Raw genomic sequence first — 25093 nt, 5'->3', positions numbered from 1 at the left:
TGAACTTGGGGTAGGGGGTGGTGCATGGGTGTTGCTTGTTTTTCCTCATATCTTAATCCGGTCAAGTTACATGGGATTGACCTTTGTTGTAAGGGTTTTAACTCTAAATACAAGGGGGGGAGCCATGTCGTCAGTTCTGTGAGTGTTCATTACAGTAGTCAAATCGTCACCATGGGTAGAATAGGGGAGGGTTGGGGAATGCAGGGAAGGTAATGTGATGGGATGGAATGTTCGATTGACGTTAGTCTTGGGGAGGAGACGGAAGAGGTGGGGGAGGGAGGAGTGGAGTGGGGAGATGGTAGAGGGGGAGTGTGGGGAGAGAATAAGTAGTCGATTAGTGTTTAGGTGTGGTAACCCACGATGCTCAAATTATGAGGTTTAATAGTTGGTGGGTAGAGGCGGGGGAGGGGGAAGGAGGCTAGGCGCGGAGTTGGAACTCGTGAACGTATGATGTTGTTTAATGCAAGTTATGGAACATTACAGTATCTTCAAACGGGTTTTCACGCTATCAATAGGCCTTATGTAATCCACCAATAAGGATTACAACAGCACACAGTATGGCTGCAATTGGTAAGAAAATAAAATATAACATGAAAAAAAATTTTGCCCTGCGTAATTTTTACAACCCACCTCACGCCTGAAGCAAACCGAAAAATGCTTATGTGTATAGAAGATTTTCAACTCAATATCACATATTCTTTCACCTCTACAAATATCTGCTGTCACTCATGGGACACCCTGCAATAGTATAAGGACGACATGGGCTATGCCGACAAATTAATGTGACTTACCTGTTGGTGACGACGATGGTAGGAATGAGACCTCGGCATGTTTCAGTGTTCCACATCACCTCCTTCCCCTGGTGTGGGTGGCGCCAACCTTGGTAACAACTTGTGTATTCTCCGGGACTACCAGTAATGGTAGTCATGGAGAATTAATAACTGGTGTGCCCATCAGTCGCACCGTCGTAGCCATGAACGACAGAGATATGGTCGTTGTAGTGCTTTTATTTATCCGTTACACATCTCTCACTATGCTTAATAATATTAATTATCTTCATGACATTCTTAGTGTTATCAGTGATTGTGGAATTCACGATGTTATGCTCCACCTACACACAGCCTACAGTGGGCGACATCTGTTGGCCGACCATAGCATTTCCCCCAGCTGTTACGAAACTTCAGACTCAAGGCAATTCGAACCCTCACTATGGCTGGGTAGTGGACACGACTTTGGTGCACGAAAGTACATGTGTGTGTATGCGCGCATGCTGGTGGACAAGTAAGATATACAGTAATGATCAGCTGCATTACATCAAGGATCAACACTTCTAAAAAAGGCAAAATACATTCCATCGGTGGTACTTTGAATAAGTTTTTAAAAATCTGAAGAAAAAAGTTCTCAAAGTTTGCTATTTTGTAGGTTGGAACCCCATTTTGCCTGGCATAAGGAAATTAAAATGTTGATCTGCTTTAAGGCCTGAATTCCAACATTTTACGAGTATTCAAACTTACAGGAGGTAAATAATTAAAGTTTTAGTTGAACAAGTAGTAAAGCCAAATGAATAATATGCTGAAAAGTTTTCTAAAACTATAGTATACCAAGGCATAGTGTTGGGTGCTTGAAACACCCAACAACTCCGAGTGTTTCATGTAATAGCCCGTAAAATGACACCAATGTAGTCTTGGGTGCCTCATACTTAAATTTGCCTGAAATCCCCAACTTTATACATATTTCCCATTTTATTAAGTGAAATTTCCCATTTTCTGTTAAGACACATTTCCCATTTTCTTTGATAAAATTTCCTATTTTCTTTGATAAAAACTTCCTATTTTCTTTGATAAAATTTCCCATTTAGTGAAAACTTCCATTTTACTTGATGAAATTTCCCATTTTCTTTCATACAAATTCCCATTCTTTTATAAAATTTCCCATTTTCCTTGGTGAAATTTTCCAGTTTCTTAAAATTTCCCATTTTCTGATAAAAATTCCCCATTTCCTTAGATAAAAATTTCCCATTTTGGTGAACTTCCCATTTTCCTGGGAGAAATTTCCCATCTTCTTTTATATAAATTTCCCATTTTTTAAGTGAAAAATTCCCATTTTCCTTGGTAAAATTTTCCATTTTCTCTGATAAAAAATTTCCATTTTCTTTTATACATATTTCCCATTTTCTTTGATAAAATTACCCGTTTTCTTAAGTGCAATTTACCATTTTCCTTGGTGAAATTTCCCATTTTCTTTGATAAAAATGTTAAATTTGGGGTAAAAATAATTGTTTTTATTGCAAAGACAAATAGAGTAATAACATTTTCAAATAAAAACTATATTTTAATTTACAGAAATACAGTTACATAAACTTAATATATACGAGGGATAGTTTAACCAAGAGTTCGGAAAATAATAACAGCTTTAACAAGATCTCATTTGATCTATCACAAGATTTGGAGAAATATGTGAGTGATAAGACCATCAGAAACGTGTGTGTGTGTGTGTGTGTGTGATGCGACTTTATGGTATCATCACACACACACGTTCCTCAAATATTGAATTTTTTCTTATAAATTATATTAAATGTGGGTACACCATTCACAGCAGATTACAAAAACATCTTCAGCTGTGACTTACTTAAATGCAAGTCTCAACTGATTACTGCCAGACAAAAATACTTTTTTTTTAAATACACTTAAAATTATCATAAACCGAAGCTTTTGTATGGAGTTTTACCAACACCCACCACCTACCCATAATAGCCAATTTTATGCAATTTCGGTTAATGCTTCGTTTTTACCATTCTACAACTTCGAAAATTCATGAAATATTACCTAAAATACACTTCTTTTAAATTTGTAGGCAACGTTCAAATTGTCCTCAACATGCATCTCTGTCAGTAAGGGTTCCACCTTGCAGAGCGACGCTTGGGCGTGACAGGGCTGAAAACGTTGTCTTTGGCACCTGGACTAAGAGTGTGTCGCTTGGGTCCTTCTGGTCCTTCTGGTGACCAGTAGGGCGTCCTTGGGAGTGACGGGTGGATTTTATCTCCCGTTGGTGTCTTTGGCTGCTGTTCTTCAACTTGTGGTGGTTCTTCATGTGCAGCGGGTGAACGGTATGGTCTCGGGCCTCGGTACTGCCTGGGCCTGCCCTGGGTTGTTTGTTCGTACTGGTTTTGGCGAGCCCACCGTGGTGCTGTTCGGTGGGGGCCAACGCCTGATCCCCGTTGTTGGTAGAAGTAGGGGTCGTACTGTGGTGCCACCCGCCCGTGGTAACTCTGGTCGTAGTACCGCCGTGCCCCATTTGGCGAGAAGCGTGGCGAGTAGCGTGCTTGGTGTCTCTTGGAGCCGCGGGGACTTGATTTTGGCGAGGCACCCCGCCATGGCGCCCACCTGTCTCTGCCCCTGCGTTGTCTCGGAGACTTACTCCACCTTCTAACTGGTGCCTGAGACCAGGGGCTACTGTCTGTGTCACCATCACAGTCTTCTTCAACCCCGCTGTGGAAATGAAACAAAAGTTCTAACTATAAGGGTACAAACACTATCACAATTGCAGTAACTTTACATCATATCACATATATACAGTATATGAAGTGTTAATGGAACATTTTAATTAATAAAGAAAATATTAAAAATCATGCACTTTGTTATCACCATTCCTAATACTGTTCCTATTCAGTAATGTGCGTGCTGTAATATACTTCTTGTTACCATGGCTTTGAAACCAAAGCCATGCCCAAAAAATGGCTTTTCAGAAGACAAAGTTGAAGCTGGTTTCAGCCCCATGTCTGGTTGTTATAAAGCTAATTAATACTCAGTGTACTGTATACATACTGTACACTCATATTAATTACATATAAATTTTCATGCATTTCTGCCAAACAATATAAAATTATTTTTTCGTTAAGTCTGGGCTTTAGAAATTTATATTAAATATTCATCATCATAAAGTTTATGAATACTTATAATTCGCTTATCTATTCCCTTACATTCAAAGCCATGGCACTGATATCCTAAACACCCTTAACACTGTGGCAGACACTATGACACACGCACACATCATTACCGAATGCGCCAGAGTCGTACACTCCCTTGAAGGAACTCTTTCCCTGGCCACTGCTGGGAGTGGTAAGCGCCCTTGGACAATACTGTTCCTTTACCTTTACCTTCTCCTTATTGCTTCACCAGCATGAATTTGAGATAGAAAACAACAGATTTAGTTCGTGTTCTACATCACATTTTTTTTAAAGATTATTAAAGCAAGAGAGTGAGGGATGGGTGACCAATCATCCACCAATCTTTACCTTCCCTTTCCTAAGGTAACTAAATCTATTTCAATAATGCTTTTTACAGAAACAAAAGTAGACGTACTAACCTTCTTAGTATATTCAATGTTTCAAAAGTAAAAAGTGATACAGTACTTACTTGGCAGAATCGTAGAAGTAAGGCCTTCTGGCATTCCTAGAGGTATTTGGGGTGGTGGCCTCTGTGTTTTTGTCGTCATCGTCTGAGGTCGGCACCACATCGTTAATCCAGGGTGCCTGGCGAAGATCGGTCAAGTAGTTTTCTCTTTCTTGCTCGTGGCCTCTGGCACTGTTGTAATCTGCAAGACGCAAGTGAAAAATAAAACTATTGAAACAAATACTCCCGTTCGACAGCTAACTTGTCAAAGGGAGACGCTGACAAAACATCTAGGTTCTGTAATTTGTCTTGTGATCATAAGTAAAGTTGAAATTTCATCAAAATATCTATATGAATACATACATAGTTTAGCAATGGCAGAAAATTTAAGTTTCTCCAAAAGGTTTCAACCTGTGTCAATTTAATTCGATGCTCTACATTTGACCTGGTGATAATACGTACTCATACAAAATTTCATGAAAATATGTGTATTGATACAAGTTATTGACAATGTTTTCATGTTTAACTACAGCAATGACTTTGACCTTTGAAATTTGTGTTCTTGTTATAACACATAGCTTTGTGAAGTGTTCATTAAATATTTGTATCCAAACAAAAGAGTTGGGTTCCATAAAAAGTTGTGAACAAAATTTTCTTCTATCCCGTTGACATTATTTTATTGATCTTCCCAATAAGCGCATTTGTATATGATAGCTAGACTATTTTTACAGTTTGAAGTCGATCTGATTTAAGTTGTAGGACAAACTTTTCAGGACGTGCCCACTTTAGTAATGGCATAAAAAACACTCGTGAGCTTCAGCTCGGCTCGTGAGGTCACAAAGATGTTGTGAAGGCCGGGGATAGAACCACGTAAGGGGGCTTCACAGTTATGGGAGTAAATACACCTATACCTCCTGTGAGAAGGCCAACGCGAGTCCTATTCTGTGGGGGCCGTATATGCCTCGAAGGTGAGTGAATCTTTTATGCAGATAATTTTCCCCATGTTATTTAAGATGAAAATCATTAGAAAAGACATGACTCTACACACTAAAATACACTTTATACAGTCTCCACCAACACCCAGGTCAATTTGTTCGAGGGTAACAGCACGTACAGCCAAGAAGAAAACAATTAGGCTCTACTTGGGTGGAGACTTAACACTGATGTGGCTCGGGGGGGGTGAAGAGAGAGAGAGAAAACTACTGCTTGAAGGTCATGTTACCGAGATGGAGGTGACTTTTCTCCGAGAAATCAATTCCGCTCATAATGTTACAAGACGATCTACACAAATTATGCATGAATAGGCACCCCCTGGTTACGATGATACAGATAATTAACAAAGGTTCAATCACCGCCATAAAATCTAAGTAGTGAGGGAGGTGCCATCGTCAACTTCAACCTTAATGAGGAAGCATAGGAGGAGCAACATCAACCACCTGCACTGCAGCCAGGTGAGTCCGGCCCTGAGGGTTAAGGGCCAGGTGTGCAGGGTACATCAAGAGAGGCGGTGCACACGATGTGTAACAACAGGAGGTTGAGTTATGTGGGCTTAAATCACATGTGCAACAATGGTAGGACCTGCAGGGATCTGTGGTGGAGTTCATCACGCTGACACTCTGCAGGAAACGACTGTGATCACTATCATGATACACAGCTATCACCTGCAGTGTCCTGTCATACACCTCATGTAGAGGCTACCGCAGCCAGTTGCACGATACGGTCAACTGCTTCTGCTAAACAGACACCCGTCTCAGTTTAGCCTCATTCAATAACAATTACATTAAATTCCATAATGTATGATGTGAAAAGAGAACATGAAGCAAGGGAAAACTCTCTTCATTTGTATTTAAAATATCCTCAGCTTCCATAAATATTATTTCCTAGTTTGGTCATATACTTTCCCTCCGTTTTTGTTATTCTTGTTCCCTTGTTTTTATTCCCAATTCCTGAACGGTGTAGTCAGTTTGTATTGTAAAAGCATATGATGACAAGGATACTGAACCTCTCGTTATCCAAGCAACACACTTGCTGTTCACCAGGCGACCTGCAGATACATTCGCTCAGCCGCTCTTGTCACATCAAAGGAATATTAGGGTCCTATTTTCTATGGCTGACCTCCAAGAAAGAGCGCTGCGCTGGTTCACCCTATACCATCACTTCTGTCAGTCTGCAGCACAGACGTCCCCTAAGATAAAAAACCATCTGTATATCACTGCTTATCAATAAAACAGAATTGCGAGCCTCACCTGCTATGGCCTGGTCTGAAGGGATGCCCAGCTGTTGTATCATGTATCTGGAAAAAGAAGATTACTAATATTTAATACCAGTTAAAAAGGTTATATGATACTCGTCTAAAATACTTGAGAACAGATACAGCCAATAAGAATACTTCCACGGGCATATGGGTTGAGAGACCAAGTTGTATGTGACAACTAGAATTATTGCAAGGGAAAAAATAGTAAATGTTGAAGTCCAGGAACGATGTGGTGGAGGAAAACCAGATAGTCAAGAAATATTGTATATCTTGACTTGACAGGTTTATGTACTTTCGATAAAAAAGAAAAAGGCGGAACTTACGCAAGGTATTAAAATGAAGACATACCCGGACGAGTGTGACAGTGTGACTTAAGAACATAAAATGTGAGTTGATGGACAAATTTCGTCTCCAAATGGTTAATGTGACGTGTAAGCCCATCATGTTTTGTCAGAACTGACAAATACATCGAAAATAATGACAAGCTGCAATGGTGACCGTACTTATCCGGATTAAATAAGTATACTGGAGGATGCTGTAAGTAAGTAACTTGCCTCGGTGTGTGTAAAGGTTGTTCTTATTATTACTTATAAAAAGGTGGAGTCTGACAAGACTAATCCAATTAACCTGTTGTTGACAGTTGCAAGTGTGTTGAGCCACACTTAAGTGCTATTATTAACCGACACACTCATCCAGCACAGCCGATAACCATCAGGACCTCCACGTTAGCCTTAAAGGACAGAAACATAATTGTCTTTTTCCCAGATGACTACAATTAACGTACAATGCAAACATCACAATACAAATAAATTAAGCTAAATATCATATCGTTCCTGTGAGAGAGAGAGAGAGTTTGTGTGTGTGTGTGTGTGTGTGTGTGTGTGTGTGTGTGTGTGTGTGTGTGTGTGTGTGTGTGACAAACACAAGAGATGATCAGGAGGACTAGGCAGTTGTGACGTCTTGAGCAATCTTCCCCATTTGTCCGGATCTTACACCAGTGTGGTCACCTTCACCATGCTCTTATATGCTCATAATAGAACGGGTCGTTTTGCCGTGTGAGTTCGTACCCGTTATGAGTTTATTTCTACTAAATGACAGGAGAATGTCAGTGTCAAGTTCTCTTTCGAATAACTAAATTTCTAATTAGAAAATTATTACCATACATTAAGGCTTAAGCTATTCACGATAGAAAAATTTTTCAGCTGCTTACACTGCAAATTTACACAGGAGTCTATACTAATACGAGTTCACCACAAGGGTTCAAGTGTACCGCCTAACATTTTCTACTGACACACGAGTAAACCTTGTGTCTGGTGATCTGCCAACAACCTTCGGCTGATAAACAAACATTAATGTATATTCACAATAAATTCTGCAGAATGTTTTAGACCAACAATAAATATAAACAATCAAGTGGATTAAAATTCAAACAGATAAAAGAAAATCAAGACTAAGGATCTCGTAAAGTCTTATTGGGTTACATACATAAATATTATTTCATATGAACTCCATTTTTGTTATAAGTTATCGTGACCATAATATGAATGGACATTGTGTGACAAACTTGTACGAAACTACACATTGCAGGAGTGGTATGATACTAGTACCAGTTGATCCTCTGTGATTTACGTGTAATCCACAGAGACTAACAGTCAAAAACCCTTGACCAAATTATCTTCCTTGTACGGGAAAGTCTGACGATGGTATTTTCTCACTAACTGTACCGCTCTTTTTTGTTTTAATGCGACACTAAGTACCACACTGGCATCATCTCTCTCATGTTGTAAAAACAAACTTCACAGAGAATGAGTTATTCAAGTGCCACCTCTTCACTTTATAACCAGCCAGTGTCATGTTCCAGCCGCCTCTCCCACCTATTTACCTCAGCAGGCAGACACACGGTGTAAACAGAACGACGACAACTCCCCTACACAAAAGTCCTCTCCACACTCCAGCAACAAACACACTCGGGGCCGCATCATGGTTCCTGTGGTTTGCTACAGCGCACAAACCACACGAACCATGCATTAATTAGCGTTGCATCCCGATTATCAACGCTGCACTGAAACACGATCTCCTGGTCTATTGCTAAACCAGATGGACATCTCTGTCTTTCGTCATCCTATATACTGACACTGTTTCTCTTCCTTCTCAACATCCGCCACACATAACATGCACACGCTACAGGAATTTACCCACCATCTCTCACCTCTCCCGATACTTACATAAACAGGATAGCGATTCTCAACAAAATCGGCATATTAACAATTTTGACCACTTCGTCCTCCACGGATTGTGTAATTGGTGAGAGAGGATGGGAAAGGAAGGGAATGAGGGAGAAGAGAGGATGGGAAGGGAGAGGCGGAGAAGAGAGGAGGGGGGGGGGACAAGACACTGACACGTTATACCACTACTGACGTCAATCACGAGATTAAACACCGTAGAATGGGAACACAATCCTCCTCGAGATATATTCGACCTTGTCTGAGGGAGAATGTGAGAGGTAAATAGAAGAGAGAAGGAAGGGAAACGGAAGGCAGGAAGTAGGGAAAAGGGACAAGGAAGAGAAAAGAGGAATGTGTCAGGAAGGGAAGTTGAAGGTAGGAGGAATGGAAAGTGAAGAGAAATGTGAGAGGAATAGAAGGGGAAGGTGGGAGAAAGAGAGAGAGAAGAGGAAGGATGGAGGAGAGAGAATAAACTTAGTTAATTACTTCACTACCAAACATCACACTAACTGGAGTCTGTGGTCCAGCTACGAGAGAGCGAGAGTGAGGGAGAGAGAGAGATTCTTTTAAAGTAATTTGCCCTTAACTAATTAGCAACTTTCCTCACTCAAGAATAAGTTATGATTACAATGAGGAATTTGTAATCTTACAACATACAGTATAATGTCTTATATACGACGCGTTCCCCTCAACAACATCGTGTGGTTTTAATAATGTAATTCACTCTACTTCTGATATGCCTTTTTTAATCTTATCTAAAATTATATATCCCAAAATAATCAGATCAAGCTCACGTAAAATTTTTTGTTTCGATTTTCTTTCCCATAGAATTCAACTTGATAGAGAATACCGATCAGTTACATTACTCCTGGCCATCAAACATACGAGTGTCACATATCCAGTTTGCTCTAAGTTCATAAACACGAGATGAACATATGTCTTGCACCAACTCGTACCTCACTGTATGGTAATGAACACCTGCCCCTGTAAGCTCAAAGTCGGTATAATCCAAGATTCTTACGAGAGCTACCATGTTCTTATGCAATTATTCAAGATAAATATTATATAAATCAAATAATGCATTTTTTTTCTCCGAAGACAAGCGACGATAAAAATCAGTCAAATTATATTCCACTTCTTAAATGTGTTATGTTAAGTGAGGTACGTGAAACTCAAGGGTGAATTTGTTCTTTGTGGATCATGCGAGTTGAACACACGACTAGGTAAACTAGCTACTGAAGGCGAGAAAAAAACTCAGAATAGTGTCCTTTACCCAAGTATGAACTAACGAACACCCCCCCCCCCACACACACGAGTTCCGACAAGACGTATCCTCTTCCTTCATTAGCTATTTAACAACAGGCGGAGGTGAGTGTCGGCCTCGGGCACCAGGTGTTGGCGCGCTTCACCTACCAACACTACCAACACATCACTTTTTACACCTGGCAATTACTGGACCATGCGTGCCAGCCTGCCCCTCCTCCTACCCTCCGTCCCACTGCCTTTAACCCGCGAGGAGATAAGTGCGGAAAGCAATCAGAAGACGGCCCGATCACCAACTGTACTGGTGCAACGTCTGGCCAAGCAACAAGCTGGTGGTGCTGGCTCATGCAAGCTCTCCATCATGCAGAGATGTTAACGAAACAGGGCGAAGGTTGCCCACTAACTGGCTAAGTGCAACAAGAAGATCACCGGGTAGACATGGTTTTCACTATGCAAGACACACCATAAAATGAGATAACTATGGAAGGAGAAAGAGCAAAACCCTGATTAATAAACAGCTCACCTGCGTCGACCTGTGAATATATTATTAGGTATATTTATGGAACATCTCGTGGAGTTTAATTCGGAAAACAATAGGAAGGATAGGCCTAAAAACCCTATACTTTGTTTCGTATTATAGTCTAATTTTTTATCAAATCTCTCTCTCTCTCTCTCTCTCTCTCTCTCTCTCTCTCTCTCTCTCTCTCTCTCTAAGGGAATCGGTTAAACGTCTGAATTAATACAAAAATTCAGAGATTTACGAACACTTCCTCTCCCCTTCTCTCCGTGTTCCGAGATTTCATAAATAGAACGAACACATTATAAATACAACCATTAATCCAGGAAAGATTCGACTCAGTAATTGTTCCCCAATAATATTAAACCGGAAAAGGTTACGAGGTTATTATAAAGAAGGAGGAAAAACACAGGGCAGGAACAGAGACCGTTCTGTACCCTGAGCAGTTTAGCAAGATGTACTGGACCAAGCCCTGGATATATTGAAATAATCCCGAGGTAACGATATGAAATTCACATGAAGTAGTCTTTGACCCTAGCAACACACTGTAAAAATATATCCTTCCATGATATAACAACAACAACAATAATAATAATAATAAAAAAAAAAAAAAAAAAAAAAAATAATAATAATAATAATAATAGCATATTTAAAATTAACAAGCATTAAGGAAAGTAATAATAAAATACTCGTAACACCTTCAGAAACACAAGCCTCACACCTGCCGAAGCAACAAACACTCCTACTGGCGTGAGGTCTGGGGAGGAGGGGTAACCGGAGGCATATTTTAGTATGCGAAAATGTGTCGTAACTGCCGCACCAGACCCGGACATGGTGGTAATATTTAACCGTGTTATAATGAACGTGTACTGTCGTGTGGGCCTTTATGATGGTGAAGTGAAGTGACGCCCGGTACTGAGGTTTGCAGGGCTAAGTGTATTATTCACCTATCTTATTTTAGTAATATATTATTCTGAACCATTACTCCTCAAGTTACAGTCGGCCGAGGCAGTATAGTTTCTTAAAATCATCTGTTAAACTGACAGAAATTTTAAGTGTTGGGAAAACGTAAGCATGTCGGTGAGAATGTAAGTCTGCCAACGCTAACGATCGATAGCGCTATTGGGAAATTTCTGGTAATGGTAAGTTGACAAGAAAGACTACAAGCATGGCGAGGAAATATTCCATAATGTGTGAGCGGACTTGCCCAGACGGACGCGTACACCATAATAATAAAAATAAATTTGTTAATATGATATTAACACCGTGCACCTCTGAGAGAGCACTATAATCAGCATTCATATTATTCTAAGTCTATCCTGCATCAGGGCTGGGCTGTTGGCCAAATAACTCAATCAATCCGGGCACTCATGAACCACTTAACAGCATGCCACCAGTCAGACGATGATATCACTTAACATGAGGCAGCATAATTATTAATATTAAAACAAAAAAAATCTTAAGAGTATCGGCGCAGCTATCACTACACAAATAACTACAACCTTAACAAATATGGAGCAGTTAATTATAATAACCTAACCTAACCTAACCTAACCTAACCTAACCTAACCTAACCTAACCTAACCTAACCTAACCACAACATATACTGACATGCAACACAGGGAGTAACCACTTCCTATAAACACAAACGCCACAGGTGATCACAAGCGTCACAGGTGATCACAAGCGCCACAGGTGATCACAAGCGTCACAGGTGATCACAAGCGTCACAGGTGATCACAAGCGTCACAGGTGATCACAAGCTCCACAGGTGATCACAAGCTCCACAGGTGATCAAAAGCGTCACAGGTGATCACAAGCGTCACAGGTGATCACAAGCGTCACAGGTGATCACAAAGCGTCACAGGTGATCACAAAGCGCCGCAGGTGTTCGGCTCCACAGGTGATCACAAAGCGTCTGGAGTGATCCTGGCTCCACGGAGTAACAAACGCCACAGGTGATCACAAGCGCCACCGGGTGATCACAAGCGTCACAGGTGATCTAAGCGTCTGGGTGATCACCATCCACAGGTGATCACAAGCGTCACAGGTGATCACAAGCGCCTGAGTCACAAGCTCCACAGGTGATCACAAAGCGTCTGAGTGATCATCACAGGTGATAACCGACGCACAGAGTGATCACAAGCGCCACAGGTGATCGCTCCACGGAAGTGATCACAAAAGCGTCTGGTGATCACAAGCGTCTGGTGATCGGCTCCACGGGTGATAACAAACGCACAGGTCACAAGCGCCTGGTGATTACAAGCCCAAGTGATTACAAAAGAGCCACAGGTGATCACAAACCTACAAGTGATCACAAGCGCCACGGTGATCACAAGCACCACAGGTGATCACAAGCACCACAGGTGATCACAAACGCCACAGGTGATCCTGCGGCGCCACAGGTGATCAAGCCCAAGTGATTACAGAGCCTGGGTGATCACAAACGCCTGAAGTGATCACAAGCGCCACAGGTGATCACAAGCGTCACAGGTGATCACAAGCGTCACAGGTGATCACAAGCGTCACAGGTGATCACAAGCGCCACAGGTGATCACAAGCACCACAGGTGATCACAAGCGCCACAGGTGATCACAAGCGCCACAGGTGATCACAAACGCCACAGGTGATCACAAACGCCACAGGTGATCACAATCATTATACAACCAACTCGATGTGAACAAGGCTCATTATACATTACAAGGGTTTGAGTGAAGACAAAAACGCTCTCTGGCATATACTTATACTGAGGAGGTGAGTGCGTGTCAATTATTAATCGATGACATAAAAATTTGTGGTTTAAAAGCCTACAATCACCCCCATCGCACCCCCGTGAACTCGTCTGAATGTTGGGTGACTAGATAATATGATCACTCCTGTTATTATCCGACTGTGGCCCTGTTGTAGCTTGACTCAGTGTTAAACGTAACCCCTCCCCCAAAACCCCAATAAAAACAAATTCACCGGTGATATTGGGTTATACATTCATGGCCACGCCAATCAAAATCTGCTAGTGGCGATATGTTTCATTACCTAAACATGACCTAAAGTGTCTAACTATGACTTAAGTGTACGTTAATATGACTCTAAGTGTACATAAATATGGTCTAAGTGCAAAATACTGACAAAGATAACAACGACCACACGCACAACCGAGACTCCAGGAGAGAGTTTAGAGAAGCGTCCCTCACCACCACCCATCCCCCCAGGAAGGCCTCAGGGTGGGAGTGCTTTACTAAACGTGTGGGTACAAGTAACTACACCAAGAGGCTATTAATTAAACTTTTAATTAGTTTTACACTGTAATTATCGACAGACGTACTCCATAATTATATTTCGATTACCTAGACGTACGTGACCAATGGTATAAGACCCCAATTTTGTACGCAGGAAAATTAATTGATTAAAGGTAGAATTAACCTGTGTTTTAATTCTTAGTGTGGGAAGAGTCTTACGTAAGAGAGAGAGAGAGAGAGAGAGAGAGAGAGAGACGTAACCAGTACCAGGCAGTGCAACATGTCATCTTTACTACTACAGAAGGGAAAAAAAAATATCTTAGTAATATTAGCAAGTGTATCTAGTGTGGGAACTACCATCAGCCGCCTCTCTTGTCTCTATCTCGAGTGTTCTTCATTTTTCACTCTCATACACTGTCAGAAACTTATGTTACCGTTATCACAAGGAAACAAATCATGCAGTTATTCAAGCACTTTGGTAATCAACACTTCTTAATGTACTCCCGGAATATGTACTTAACCAAACACGCAATTGGATCTTTTTGTGTTTCTTGCCTTGTGGTTAACTTCATAATATACACAGAATATAGTTTAAAGATTTCACTCGCAAATTTTAGAAAGATTTAATGGCCTTGAAAACAAGTAAAGGAGTTGGGAAGGACAAACTGACAAGTATTTACTCTTGAAACTAATCATATACAGTAAATTTGTCAGAGTGAGAGAGAGATAAAAGACCTTCTAACCACATTCTTCCAACAGCAGGTATGAACATCAATTAAGGGTAAGACAAGGAGCAACTCACCTGCAGATCATGTAGCCTGAGCGGTTGAGGCCATGTGTGCAGTGGACGCCGATCAGCTTCTCTGTGAGGGCAAAAAACGCAACATTACGTCACCATCAAACATCACTAACGTACAATAATAATAGTAACTAGTCCTGCTAGCAATACTTACACTACAACTTACTAATAATTATAGTTACAGTTGCAAGAGTCGTAATAAAATGTAACGGGTAACCAAGACACTAGACCGAGGGTTCTTATCCTTTTCCACTCGATTTCCCCCCCCCCCTTTTCCATCTTCCGCTTAAGTCATTTCTCCCTCCCAAACCAACCATAGTTCTATCCCAAGAGCGCCTGAGCTGCAGTGGCGCACCATCCGATCAGAACTTGTATGCTTCAGAACCTAACACCACACCTCAAGCAGCGTCACGAACTCCCCAAGTGTTACAAACTCTTACAAGAGAAGTTATGATGCAGACCCATAACGCAGGAAAGAGGGAAGATTCTTCTCAATTTGAGGAAAAATCTCGGTTGAATTTTCCCTTCTCATTTGGTGTTACACTACATAAAATTCCCCCCCAGTTAAGAACGCCTGCACTAGACCATCAACGAGCCACTACACCACGTTTCTCTTACTATGTGTTCATCTACTCGATAATATATTTAGTAAATTAAAATCGTTTTAGAACTTGACAGTATAAATCCTATAAAACCTACAAAAAACTTCATTATTCCACGACTCACGAAAAAACATGGAACACCTGAAGAACAGACACCCCAGCTTATTTTAACTAGTGATTAACCAACTCCACGCTTACTTAACCTATCCAAACCTTGCTTACCCTAGTCCCTCCAGGTAGAGTTTGAGTATTTAATCACTTAATGAAATGAGATAAGGTGTCTAATCTTCAAGTAATTCTTAAATCCCATGACTACTATGCCTGGAAGGCTGTACAGCATATAAGAATTCCCATAACTTTTCTAGTATGAAACCCTCAAGTTATTATGTCCAGTTGATAATGTCTTGAGGCTGGTCCAGACAATATCACCAGAGTTTACCATCACAACACCAAGATATCAGCTCTAACTACAGTAGAGATAAACTACAATCTTCAGTTTTTCTTTAGATATTACTGTTGTTATCTTCTAATGCTACGGAGCCTCTTAACGTGTGACACAAAAAACGGAGAACATAGCTCAAATAGTTGTAAACATTCCTCTCTCTCTCTGCCACGCCAGATCATGTCTCCCGAGTTGAACAGTGAGGCAGATCGTATGCGTGTTGACTGTTTTACTAGCGCCTTGTGTTACTGGGAGCTAAAAAAGCAGAAGGAAGAATTACTTCACTGGTGTAATAGTAAAATTACGGTATCTCATTAGAGTAAGGAAGACTTGGATAATACTTCAATTAAATCAATCGTTCTAATAATACCAACGGTGGGGAGGAAGGCAGAGTGAGTGAATAAATGCTGGCAAGAGTACAAATCCATACAAAGTGTGTGTGAGAGAGAGAGAGGGGTGCAGCGTCACGGGGGTGGGGTGCGCACCCCCTCCCTCCAACAACTGCGCAGCGCTCCCTCCTCCCCAGTGCGTTCTGGCCTCCCCCTGATAACACCGCCCACGGATTACCCCCTGCCAGGCCTTATCGTTCACTGATACCTAACCGCGGCCCACCCCATCCCTCGTCCCTTCCCCACATAATTGTTCCTCATCTCACTATCCCTTACCTACACGCACCACACTACACCCAGTCCCTCCCCTCACTACCCCTCCCACGTCCCCACTCGAAGTCCCTTCTTTCCACCCTCTTCCCCACTCAATCTCACTCCGCGCCCCTCCCCACTCCCTCACTCCATGCCTCTCATTTTCCCTCCCCACTCCGTGCCCACTCCTCCCCCAGCCACCAGCCATCACCTCCTCACAAGTGTCACCCGGAGGAGGGTCAAGCACCAAGCCTCACTGGGAAGATTAAATCGCCCTTTCACGACGCCCCCGAAGAAGAAGGGAGGGGAACAGGGAATAAGTGAAGGAGCAGAGGAGGAACGGCGAAGAAGAGGAATAAGAGGGAGAGAAGGGGAAAGGCGAAGAAGAGGAATAAGAAGGAGAGAAGGGGACAGTGAAAGATAAAAAAGGGAGAAGAAGGACGGACGGACGGACGGACCCACCCACCCACCCACCCACCCACCCACCTATCTCGCGTGCCGTAAGAATGAATACGCACAAAAACCAACAACCATCATGAGGCGCACACATATTTATCTCAAGGACAGAGCAACAGTAGGAAACTTTGTGCCCAGCGAGATACAGTGACGGGGAGATGACCCAGGGGGATTCTGAACTGTGCCAGGGACATAGTGGGCGTATGACAAGGGGGATCTGGACTGTGTTAGGGAGATATTGTGACAAACTGGGAGAGGTTGGTTGTGCAAGAGAAATGATTAAGGCAGGGGGGATAATACAAGGTACAGGGATATATTGAAACTGACAGGATGATGTTGATTACGCCAAGGAGATTATGTAGATGACAAGGAGACAGGAAGAGAGGTGCTGACGGACACCACGGAGTTGTGTGTGTGTGTCAGAGAGAGAGAGAGAGAGAGAGAGAGAGAGAGTGTGTGTGTGTGTGTGTGTGTGTGTGTGTGTGTGTGTGTGTGTGTGTGTGTGTGTGTGTGTGTGTGTGTGTGTGTGTGTGTGTGTGTGTGTGTGTGTCCCAAGACTGGAAACATCATCCCTACAAACTTATTCTCCAATGAGTCAACCATCTTTCCCTCCCTCAACAGCCAATAAACGCCCCCCCTCCAGTCACGTCGAAACTAATTCAGGACACACGTACATGTTTGTTTAACTTCTTGAGTTGCGGCTGGCGGCTGATAAAGAAAAAAAAAGAAATAAAACAATACTCGGCCCCTCTCCTCGTCTTCCACCCCAGAGGGAGAAACTGTGTGTGTGAGAGGGCAGGAGGGGGAGGGAAGAGGGAAGGCCGCCTCCTTCTCTTGATCAGGTCAAATTTGCTCATCGTTCAGGTGCATACCCAGGCTCTTGGCCACCATATTTGCACTCGGCTAATTTTCCAGTTTCTCTCCAACATTTCCTCTCCTCCTCACCTGAGTCTTAAATATTTACATTACATTTAACAAATATAAATGGCCTATAAAACACCAAGTCGAGGTTTATCTTAAAAACGTCTACCCAGCGAGTGTCCTTCTGAAACATGTTGCAACTTCTGTGTTAGAAAAAAAATTTAAAACACTGAATTCTATCTCTCTATGATGTGGGATTCATCTACTACGTATTACATCTCTCTCTCTCTCTCTCTCTCTCTCTCTCTCTCTCTCTCTCTCTCTCTCTCATTTTTTTTTGCACGAGCGAATAAACTCAGTGTTGTGCAAACTGGACCATTTACCTTCCCGTCGCTTGTCTGCCTCCCTTGTTTGTTCATCTCGAAGGTATACAACGATCTAACAAGCAATTCCCAGAAAGCAAGGTGGCTGTACCTGGGTAGTGTTGGTTTGTGTGCGTGTTTGTGCGCAATAAACACCCTCGCAACATACACTTCAGGCATCCAGCTGAGGCATTGAGCGCTCTAGCTGCTGGAACACGTTGCGAAAGATACTTCTTGGACTTAGCATCGTAAGAAATGTGTAAATAATTATATATGTGTAAGATAACAATGTGTATAATTACCTATGTATACACTAAAGTTCTATGCGTATGGTAACAATGTATATAGTTACTTATGTGTGTACTAAAGGCGTAAGTTCCAAAGGTATTCATAACCATAACGTTACCAATGGATTTACAGTATTTTAAGAAGTGATTCAGTGTCACAAAGGGTTTATGTAATGTTGAGACTAGTGTTACTTACGGGTTTGTGAAAATACCACCAGTAGCCCTAAGAGTCGCAGGTAACTTTGAACAATTAGCCCCATTCGTACACTATCGGGTTACATCGCACGCGCGCACACACACAACAAGTCTACTTTCACAGCTCCTAGACAAAACAAACACACACACACACACACACACACAGTTGGATAAAAGATGATAACACAAGCATTAAGTATTTAGATTCCGTCGGTGTCAGATAAGATAACATAAATATTGAATACATTTACACCTCTAAGTTTCTCCTGACAAATGAAAGGAATATCTATAGGTCGGTGTGCACTGTCGTCGTCAGCCTGGAAATTCCGACTAACATTGATGAAACAGTTTAAGGTGTTGAGAGAATACCATTGTGGGAGCGTCAAGCTTGGTGTCTGGCGTTTTGGGGAAATTACCCGATACTTGAGTCATAACTAAATCCAAGGAGCCATAATTTCGCTATATGTTCAAGTCGCACTCGTAATTTCCGGACGAAAGGGCGAAGCAGTATGATTGTGTCTTTACTATTATAATAGGTTAGCTTGGAGTAGACTATCCGGCAGTTATCTTGCTGGTTAGTGAGAGTAGATAACGAGGTAGACACATACAGATAGCCTAACAAGTGACACACAGACAGGAGAAGGATATACATATTAATAAACACAATTATATTTTCAAGCTGCCTTTAACCAGCACTATCAATGGCAACATTAAGACGTGAAATTCTGGTAAAATCTAACATGACGTGTAATTTTGGCAAGCGGCCACTGAGGCTGAGTGAGACGCAAAGAGCCACCACAAGCTGTGAGCCAATGATTCAAGCCCCACCCCACCCCCTTCCGTATCAACCCTTACCCATCATAAAAACACATCCACTCTACATATTTCTTTAGAGTAATGTGTGTTATAAGATGGTAGTGGACTTATGCGAGCCACCCAGACCGTGCCAACACTCAAGGAATCAATATGTTTGGGAGGATCAGTGACAGTGTTTGATCATGTTGACATAATGAATAGTCGCATCCCTCTGCCCAGTCTCTCGGTAATGTAGTGTCGGTATGCACGCCTGCACACCCTCCGTCCCTCCCAACTTTCTAAAACTCTCATCTCTGGTACTCACCCCCACGGCCTCGCACACACTAAACTGAGCCTTGACTCCACCAGTAACAAGGTATACCAACGTGTGTAACTGGCCGAGGGAAGCAAGGTCCTTCTTCTGCCTTCCCGGCGGCTTGGACGTTCAGTCAGTCTTACAAAAACAAACAAGTGTGTACAGGAGACCATCGACTACCATCACCATCACGAGACCATCGACTACCATCACCATCACGAGACCATCGACTACCATCACCACAGTCAGTACTTCATATTAAAGATTTTCTCCACCCACACCGTCTTCAATTCTCATAAATTATTAAAATACAAATACTTAGTCGTCCAAAGTCCTCACACAAGCACTTTTATCACAAGGTCTCTCTTCCAACCAGGTCATGACGCTTCATCCAGCCAACACACACACACACACACACACACACACACACACACACACACACACACACACACACACACACACACACACACACACACACACACACACACACACACAATAAACAATACCTGTATAGTCTTCAACACCCCCATCATCAATTCACCCTTGACCACCTGTGACCTCTCGACCCAGTGTGAGAGACCAATATGTCCAGCCTTCATCAGTCGTCCACCAGCCTTGGGGAAGGAGCTGAGGCGTTGGTATGATCACGCCTCCCACCCTCGCCAGCTGTCAACCTTCTGGGCATCCTTCCTTGTTGGCACTCTTCCTGACTGTAGCAACCATCCTTAATGACACCATTTGTCTCTGGGCAATTAAGGAAACAGCAGAAGCCCCCAGGTACTCTTATTCTAGTCCCCCTCCCTACACTGTTCATCTCGCCTCATGATAAAGCCTCGGGATCCACTGCTAAATGAGGCCTAACCACAAGCCAAAGCGTAAATTGTAGGTATATCCCACAGCGGGCTGCCCAGGCCTATTTGTTCAAGTTATGAATACATGAATAAGACTGACAATGACTGGGGAATACTGGGGTGGTGTGTGGGGTCCAGCTGGGGTAGGGTGGTGTGGGTTCTGCTGGGGTAGGGTGGTGTGGGTCCAGCTGGGGCAGGGTGGTGTGGGTTCAGCTGGGGTAGGGTGGTGTGGGTTCTGCTGGGGTAGGGTGGTGTGGGTCCAGCTGGGGCAGGGTGGTGTGGGTTCAGCTGGGGTAGGGTGGTGTGGGTTCAGCTGCGGTTGGGTGGCGTGGGTTCAGCTGGGGAAGGAGTATGGGTTTGCTCAGGGAGAAGGGTGTGGGTTCAACTGCAAGGGACGTGAGTCTAGGCAAGGAGGGGGGGTGAAATTTGGTGCTCTCAGATGACTAAAAGTGAGATTTAGGAGAGAGGAGAGGATATACGTTTATTTTAGTAAGGTAAATCGGTTAGGAGGAGCGGAGTGGTGGGGGATTCTGTCGGGTGTGTTTAGCAAAAATAAAAATAAAAATAAATAAATAAAAAAGTCAAACCCTCCTCCTATTTGTAAGAATGTTCCACCTTTTGGAGTATATCGCATACCACATACGAATTTGCTAACATACCCAGATTATATAATGGTACACATCATAATGTGCCAACACAACAGGAGTGGTTGTCCTAAACACTAGATAAGTTTTTACAACACCAAAGAGTGTCACAAACACAAGGGCAATATTTAACAAAGTATATGAGAGACTGTTATAAACACAACATTTATCAAAAGATTGCGTAACAAATACTAGATTAGTATTTACCAACACATCAAGAGCTGTGTGAGAGGACAAAGTAGTTAGTGTTCCAAAAACTCTACAACAAACTTCACCAACACACAAGCACAGACGAGCGAGCGCGAGCTTACGAAAATACTTTTGGGTTGTCCTTAACAGGGGCGTGGCCTCGTCTCTTTACACGTGGGTAGGGGACGACAGGGCTAACCATTTCTGCCAGGTAACGAATCAAACTAACCAAAGCTCTACCTCTCCCAACTAAAACAAATGATTAAATTTCTACGAGCAGCGATTATACTACAGGTGAGCCTCTAGTACCCGAGGCGGTGATGGCCATGGTGTGTCGCAGGGTGGGCGGGTACATATGACCTGGCTCCGTCTCAGCACCCAGATACATTACTCTGCTCAGCAGGTGAACACCTCACCTTACAAACCTCCACTCATCCTGAATCCCATGCATTTCGTATCCTCCGCCCATGCCTGAGTATTTGGTACCGTCAAGGAAGAGTAACCTCGAGAGTGGTCCAGGCAGTGATGGTGTTATCATTAGCAAAAAAAGAACCTGCTGCACTTTGATATCTGGAACCGTCAAGGAACATTAGTATTGCCACAAGTCTTCGACCTGACAATATGTAGCGTTGTAACTGACTGTACCATCGGATAAAACACCAATTTAAAAATGCAGTCTCCAGGGTTTAGGCTGGCAATGGCAGCGTGTACCGCTGTGCCCATACAAGCAGGTATGAGGATGCCACTTGTACCTGGGCTGTACTAGTACCATCTGACAACTGGACTGGTGAGTGGATGTACCAACACCATCCCAGGTGACGATAATTGACTCTGAACATCAGTATAACCAGCCTGGCATCTTGTACAGCCTCCTCTTACCAACAACCCGTCAACTTCACACGCTTAAAGGAAGTATCTTACTGCAGCAGCTGTGGACTCTCTGCCAACGTGTGTTAAACAGAACTAACAACAACAGCAGTAAGAGCAGTGTTAACAAAAGCAGCGCCATCAGCAATGCGCGTGACTGTCGCAGCAGGCTGTGTGGCGCCGCGCCGGGTGGGTGACCACACAGGAGGTATGTGGTGCGAAGCCCCCCCCCACTGGTGGACACACACCGTCCCACCTTACCATCCATCACCTATCCACTCAGCTCCCAAACCTCTCCACTAGTTACCAACTATTCGCCTACCTACCATTTAACCAATCTATATATTCCGACACACCTGTAGCTCCCAACTATCACACCTCGTACCCACACAAGCCACCATACCCAACCCTCCTCGGCCGTCCTTCAGCCCGTGGAAGGGGACCCTACCGGCATCAACACCTCGTCCTGCGGATCCTTCACCTCCTCAGTTCACCACTTTGTTTACACGCGCCATACACGGACCCGGTCACTTAGCGAGGCTGCACCATATGTGTTCACTAGTGAAGACCCCGAAGTTTGCAAACTATGACTGAGAAGGTTTGCGAGTTCCATGATATCTTAAATACAGCTTCTAAAACCACTAGATAACTTTTACACCCACTGTTACTTCCAAAATCTCTTTAAACATGTTATTCCTTCTAAAACCACAAACTAAATTCTGTGTAGTCTAATATCGTGTATAAAAGCACTAAATACATTCTGTGATATATACTAACACTTCTAAAACAACAAGATAAATTATTTGATAAATAAAAATTCGGCAATGAGTAAATTCTGAGACTTCCACAATATGTAAAGTAACACAACCGACTCCCACTACCCAGGACACTAAAACACCTGAAACTATACCTGGTACACTTCCTCCAGACCGCACCATATACCTGCACGTTCCTCTCACACACACACACTTGATATGCCCGACGCACCACGACTCATTTGCACATACAACGGACCAAATGCTCACCTCACACGCACATCCGACGACACACATCAACATCGTGAGCAACAACTGACAAAACATATGGGCAGACGACCAACACCTCACACAAAAACCGACACACACACACATGTAAAGACTAATGGCTAAAAGCACAAAGACTCTCCCAAACCGACGGAACGACTGACAACCCAAGCACAATTGAGCTGACAGATTGACAGGTTTGAAGCTGACAGATATGAAAAATCCCCGAAATTATTAGGAAGGCTGAAAAAAAAAATAGACGAGTTAAGATGAAAATTGGATCTTTTGGCGAGAAAAAATAATTATTCTCAGAGTTGGACATTAATGTTTTTACCGAGTGTAATACAAAAATCATAGGTGACGTGGAATTAACATTGCAAAATCTAATTACAATTCTCCAAGAGTCATTAGGACAAGAAATTACCAAAGCATCTATTTTTAATTAGAAATCTCAAATCACCATCTTCAGGAGTACCAATACATTCTGAATCAAAACGGACATCTTCAAGACTACGGCCTAACTGATACGGCTTAGTAATCTTATGGCCTAACTGGTACGGCTTACGGCTTTATAATCTTCAGGACAGATAAACCTTTTCGCTAGCGATAGGAAATTAATATTTACCTGTAATTTAATACAACAAGAATAACACACGAACGCCAAAAAGTACCATAAAGTCATAGGTGGTGAATAATTAGTAAGAAACATGAGGAAAATGATTCAACGGAGAGAGAGAGAGAGAGAGAGAGAGAGAGAGAGAGAGATTTTGAGAAGCACAGACTGCTACTCAGAAGAGACGAGACGAAAAAAAAAAAAAAACGAAATTCCAAGCAGGCCAGGACAAATATATACACACAACCACGCGTGTACACAGACGACCCCCTCATGAATACACAGCAACTCCAACAAACACTTCGCATACACAACGAGACACTAGTGAATGTTTGTTTCAAGTTGACGTATTTTTATGCTCCCAGTGGTTGTGATACAGATTCTTAGAAGGGTGTATTGAAGTCCACCTCCATTCTCTCCCCCCCCTCACGCCCATCTCCTCTCCATCACTGACTCTTCCTCGGCTCTTCCTTTCATCTCCTCCCTCTCTTCACCTACTACTGTATCTCCCTTCATTCCATCCCTATTTGAGGACCCCTTCACTTTCACGAGCCAACGCAATACAATCCTTTCCCTTCCTAATCAATATTATCATCCAAACTGTTTTTTTGTAATCTTAGTAACTCTTTCATTCACGTAACCACTAAATTTGAGTGCTTGAGTGTGTGTGTGTGTGTGTGTGTGTGTGTGTGTGTCCATTACAGTTATGCGCGTCTCAGTGGGTGCGTGCAAACATCACCTCAACACTGGAGACTTATCCCTAACTATTCACCCGAAACTCTTGACAAGCCTTACCAAAACTTGCCAATTAAAAACGGGAGGTTCAATATCCGTGTTCACCCACTCTGCTGAAAGAACAGTGTCCTCCACCCTCTCATGACATGTGAACGACTTAAAGCATGATCTGGAGAACAACATCGGGACTTACCGTTGTCTGTGTTCTCCTTCAGGAAATTGTTCACCACGATGAAGAACCTGAAAAGATAAAGTCAAGTTGAAGATTATTTTCAGTTCACCATCAACATATGTTAGGCAAGTGACGGTACAGGATAACAAGACATACTAAATAATGCCTAACATATTGAAACATCTAATCTGCATATACCGAGGGAAAAAACTAACCCAGAAGACAATACTACAATATAAAGCCATATTTGCACCCTAGACTGCGGGAAGAGCCATCTATATATAGCCCACCAACCATAACTGCCCTGTTGACCCAAGCTATAAATCACCATAAAACGTCGGAGGCGTACACCCGACAC

At 42.7% G+C, this 25093-nt stretch overlaps 1 protein-coding gene across 2 annotated transcripts in view; it reads right to left on the bottom strand.

Moving 5' to 3' along the window:
* Positions 1-2318: 2318 nt before the first annotated feature.
* The window catches only part of LOC121855077 (RNA/RNP complex-1-interacting phosphatase-like), a 60221-nt gene continuing 37446 nt past the window's right edge, over positions 2319-25093 (bottom strand). The window contains exons 3-8 of one of the 2 annotated variants that reach the window (XM_042349902.1): positions 24757-24803; positions 14689-14749; positions 6638-6684; positions 4416-4593; positions 4057-4169; positions 2319-3488 (exon numbers count right to left, since the gene is read on the bottom strand). In XM_042349902.1, coding sequence (XP_042205836.1) covers positions 2872-3488; positions 4057-4169; positions 4416-4593; positions 6638-6684; positions 14689-14749; positions 24757-24803 — 1063 coding nt within the window. In that variant the 3' untranslated portion in view covers positions 2319-2871. The remainder of the gene's footprint in view (positions 3489-4056; positions 4170-4415; positions 4594-6637; positions 6685-14688; positions 14750-24756; positions 24804-25093) is intronic. The other variant, XM_042349903.1, reaches the window with a different exon arrangement.

Source organism: Homarus americanus, unplaced genomic scaffold (assembly GCF_018991925.1).
Source record: "Homarus americanus isolate GMGI-L3 unplaced genomic scaffold, GMGI_Hamer_2.0 scaffold26734, whole genome shotgun sequence".
NCBI classification, from domain to species: Eukaryota; Metazoa; Arthropoda; class Malacostraca; order Decapoda; family Nephropidae; genus Homarus; species Homarus americanus.
This window is presented reverse-complemented; position numbering and strand designations above follow the sequence as displayed.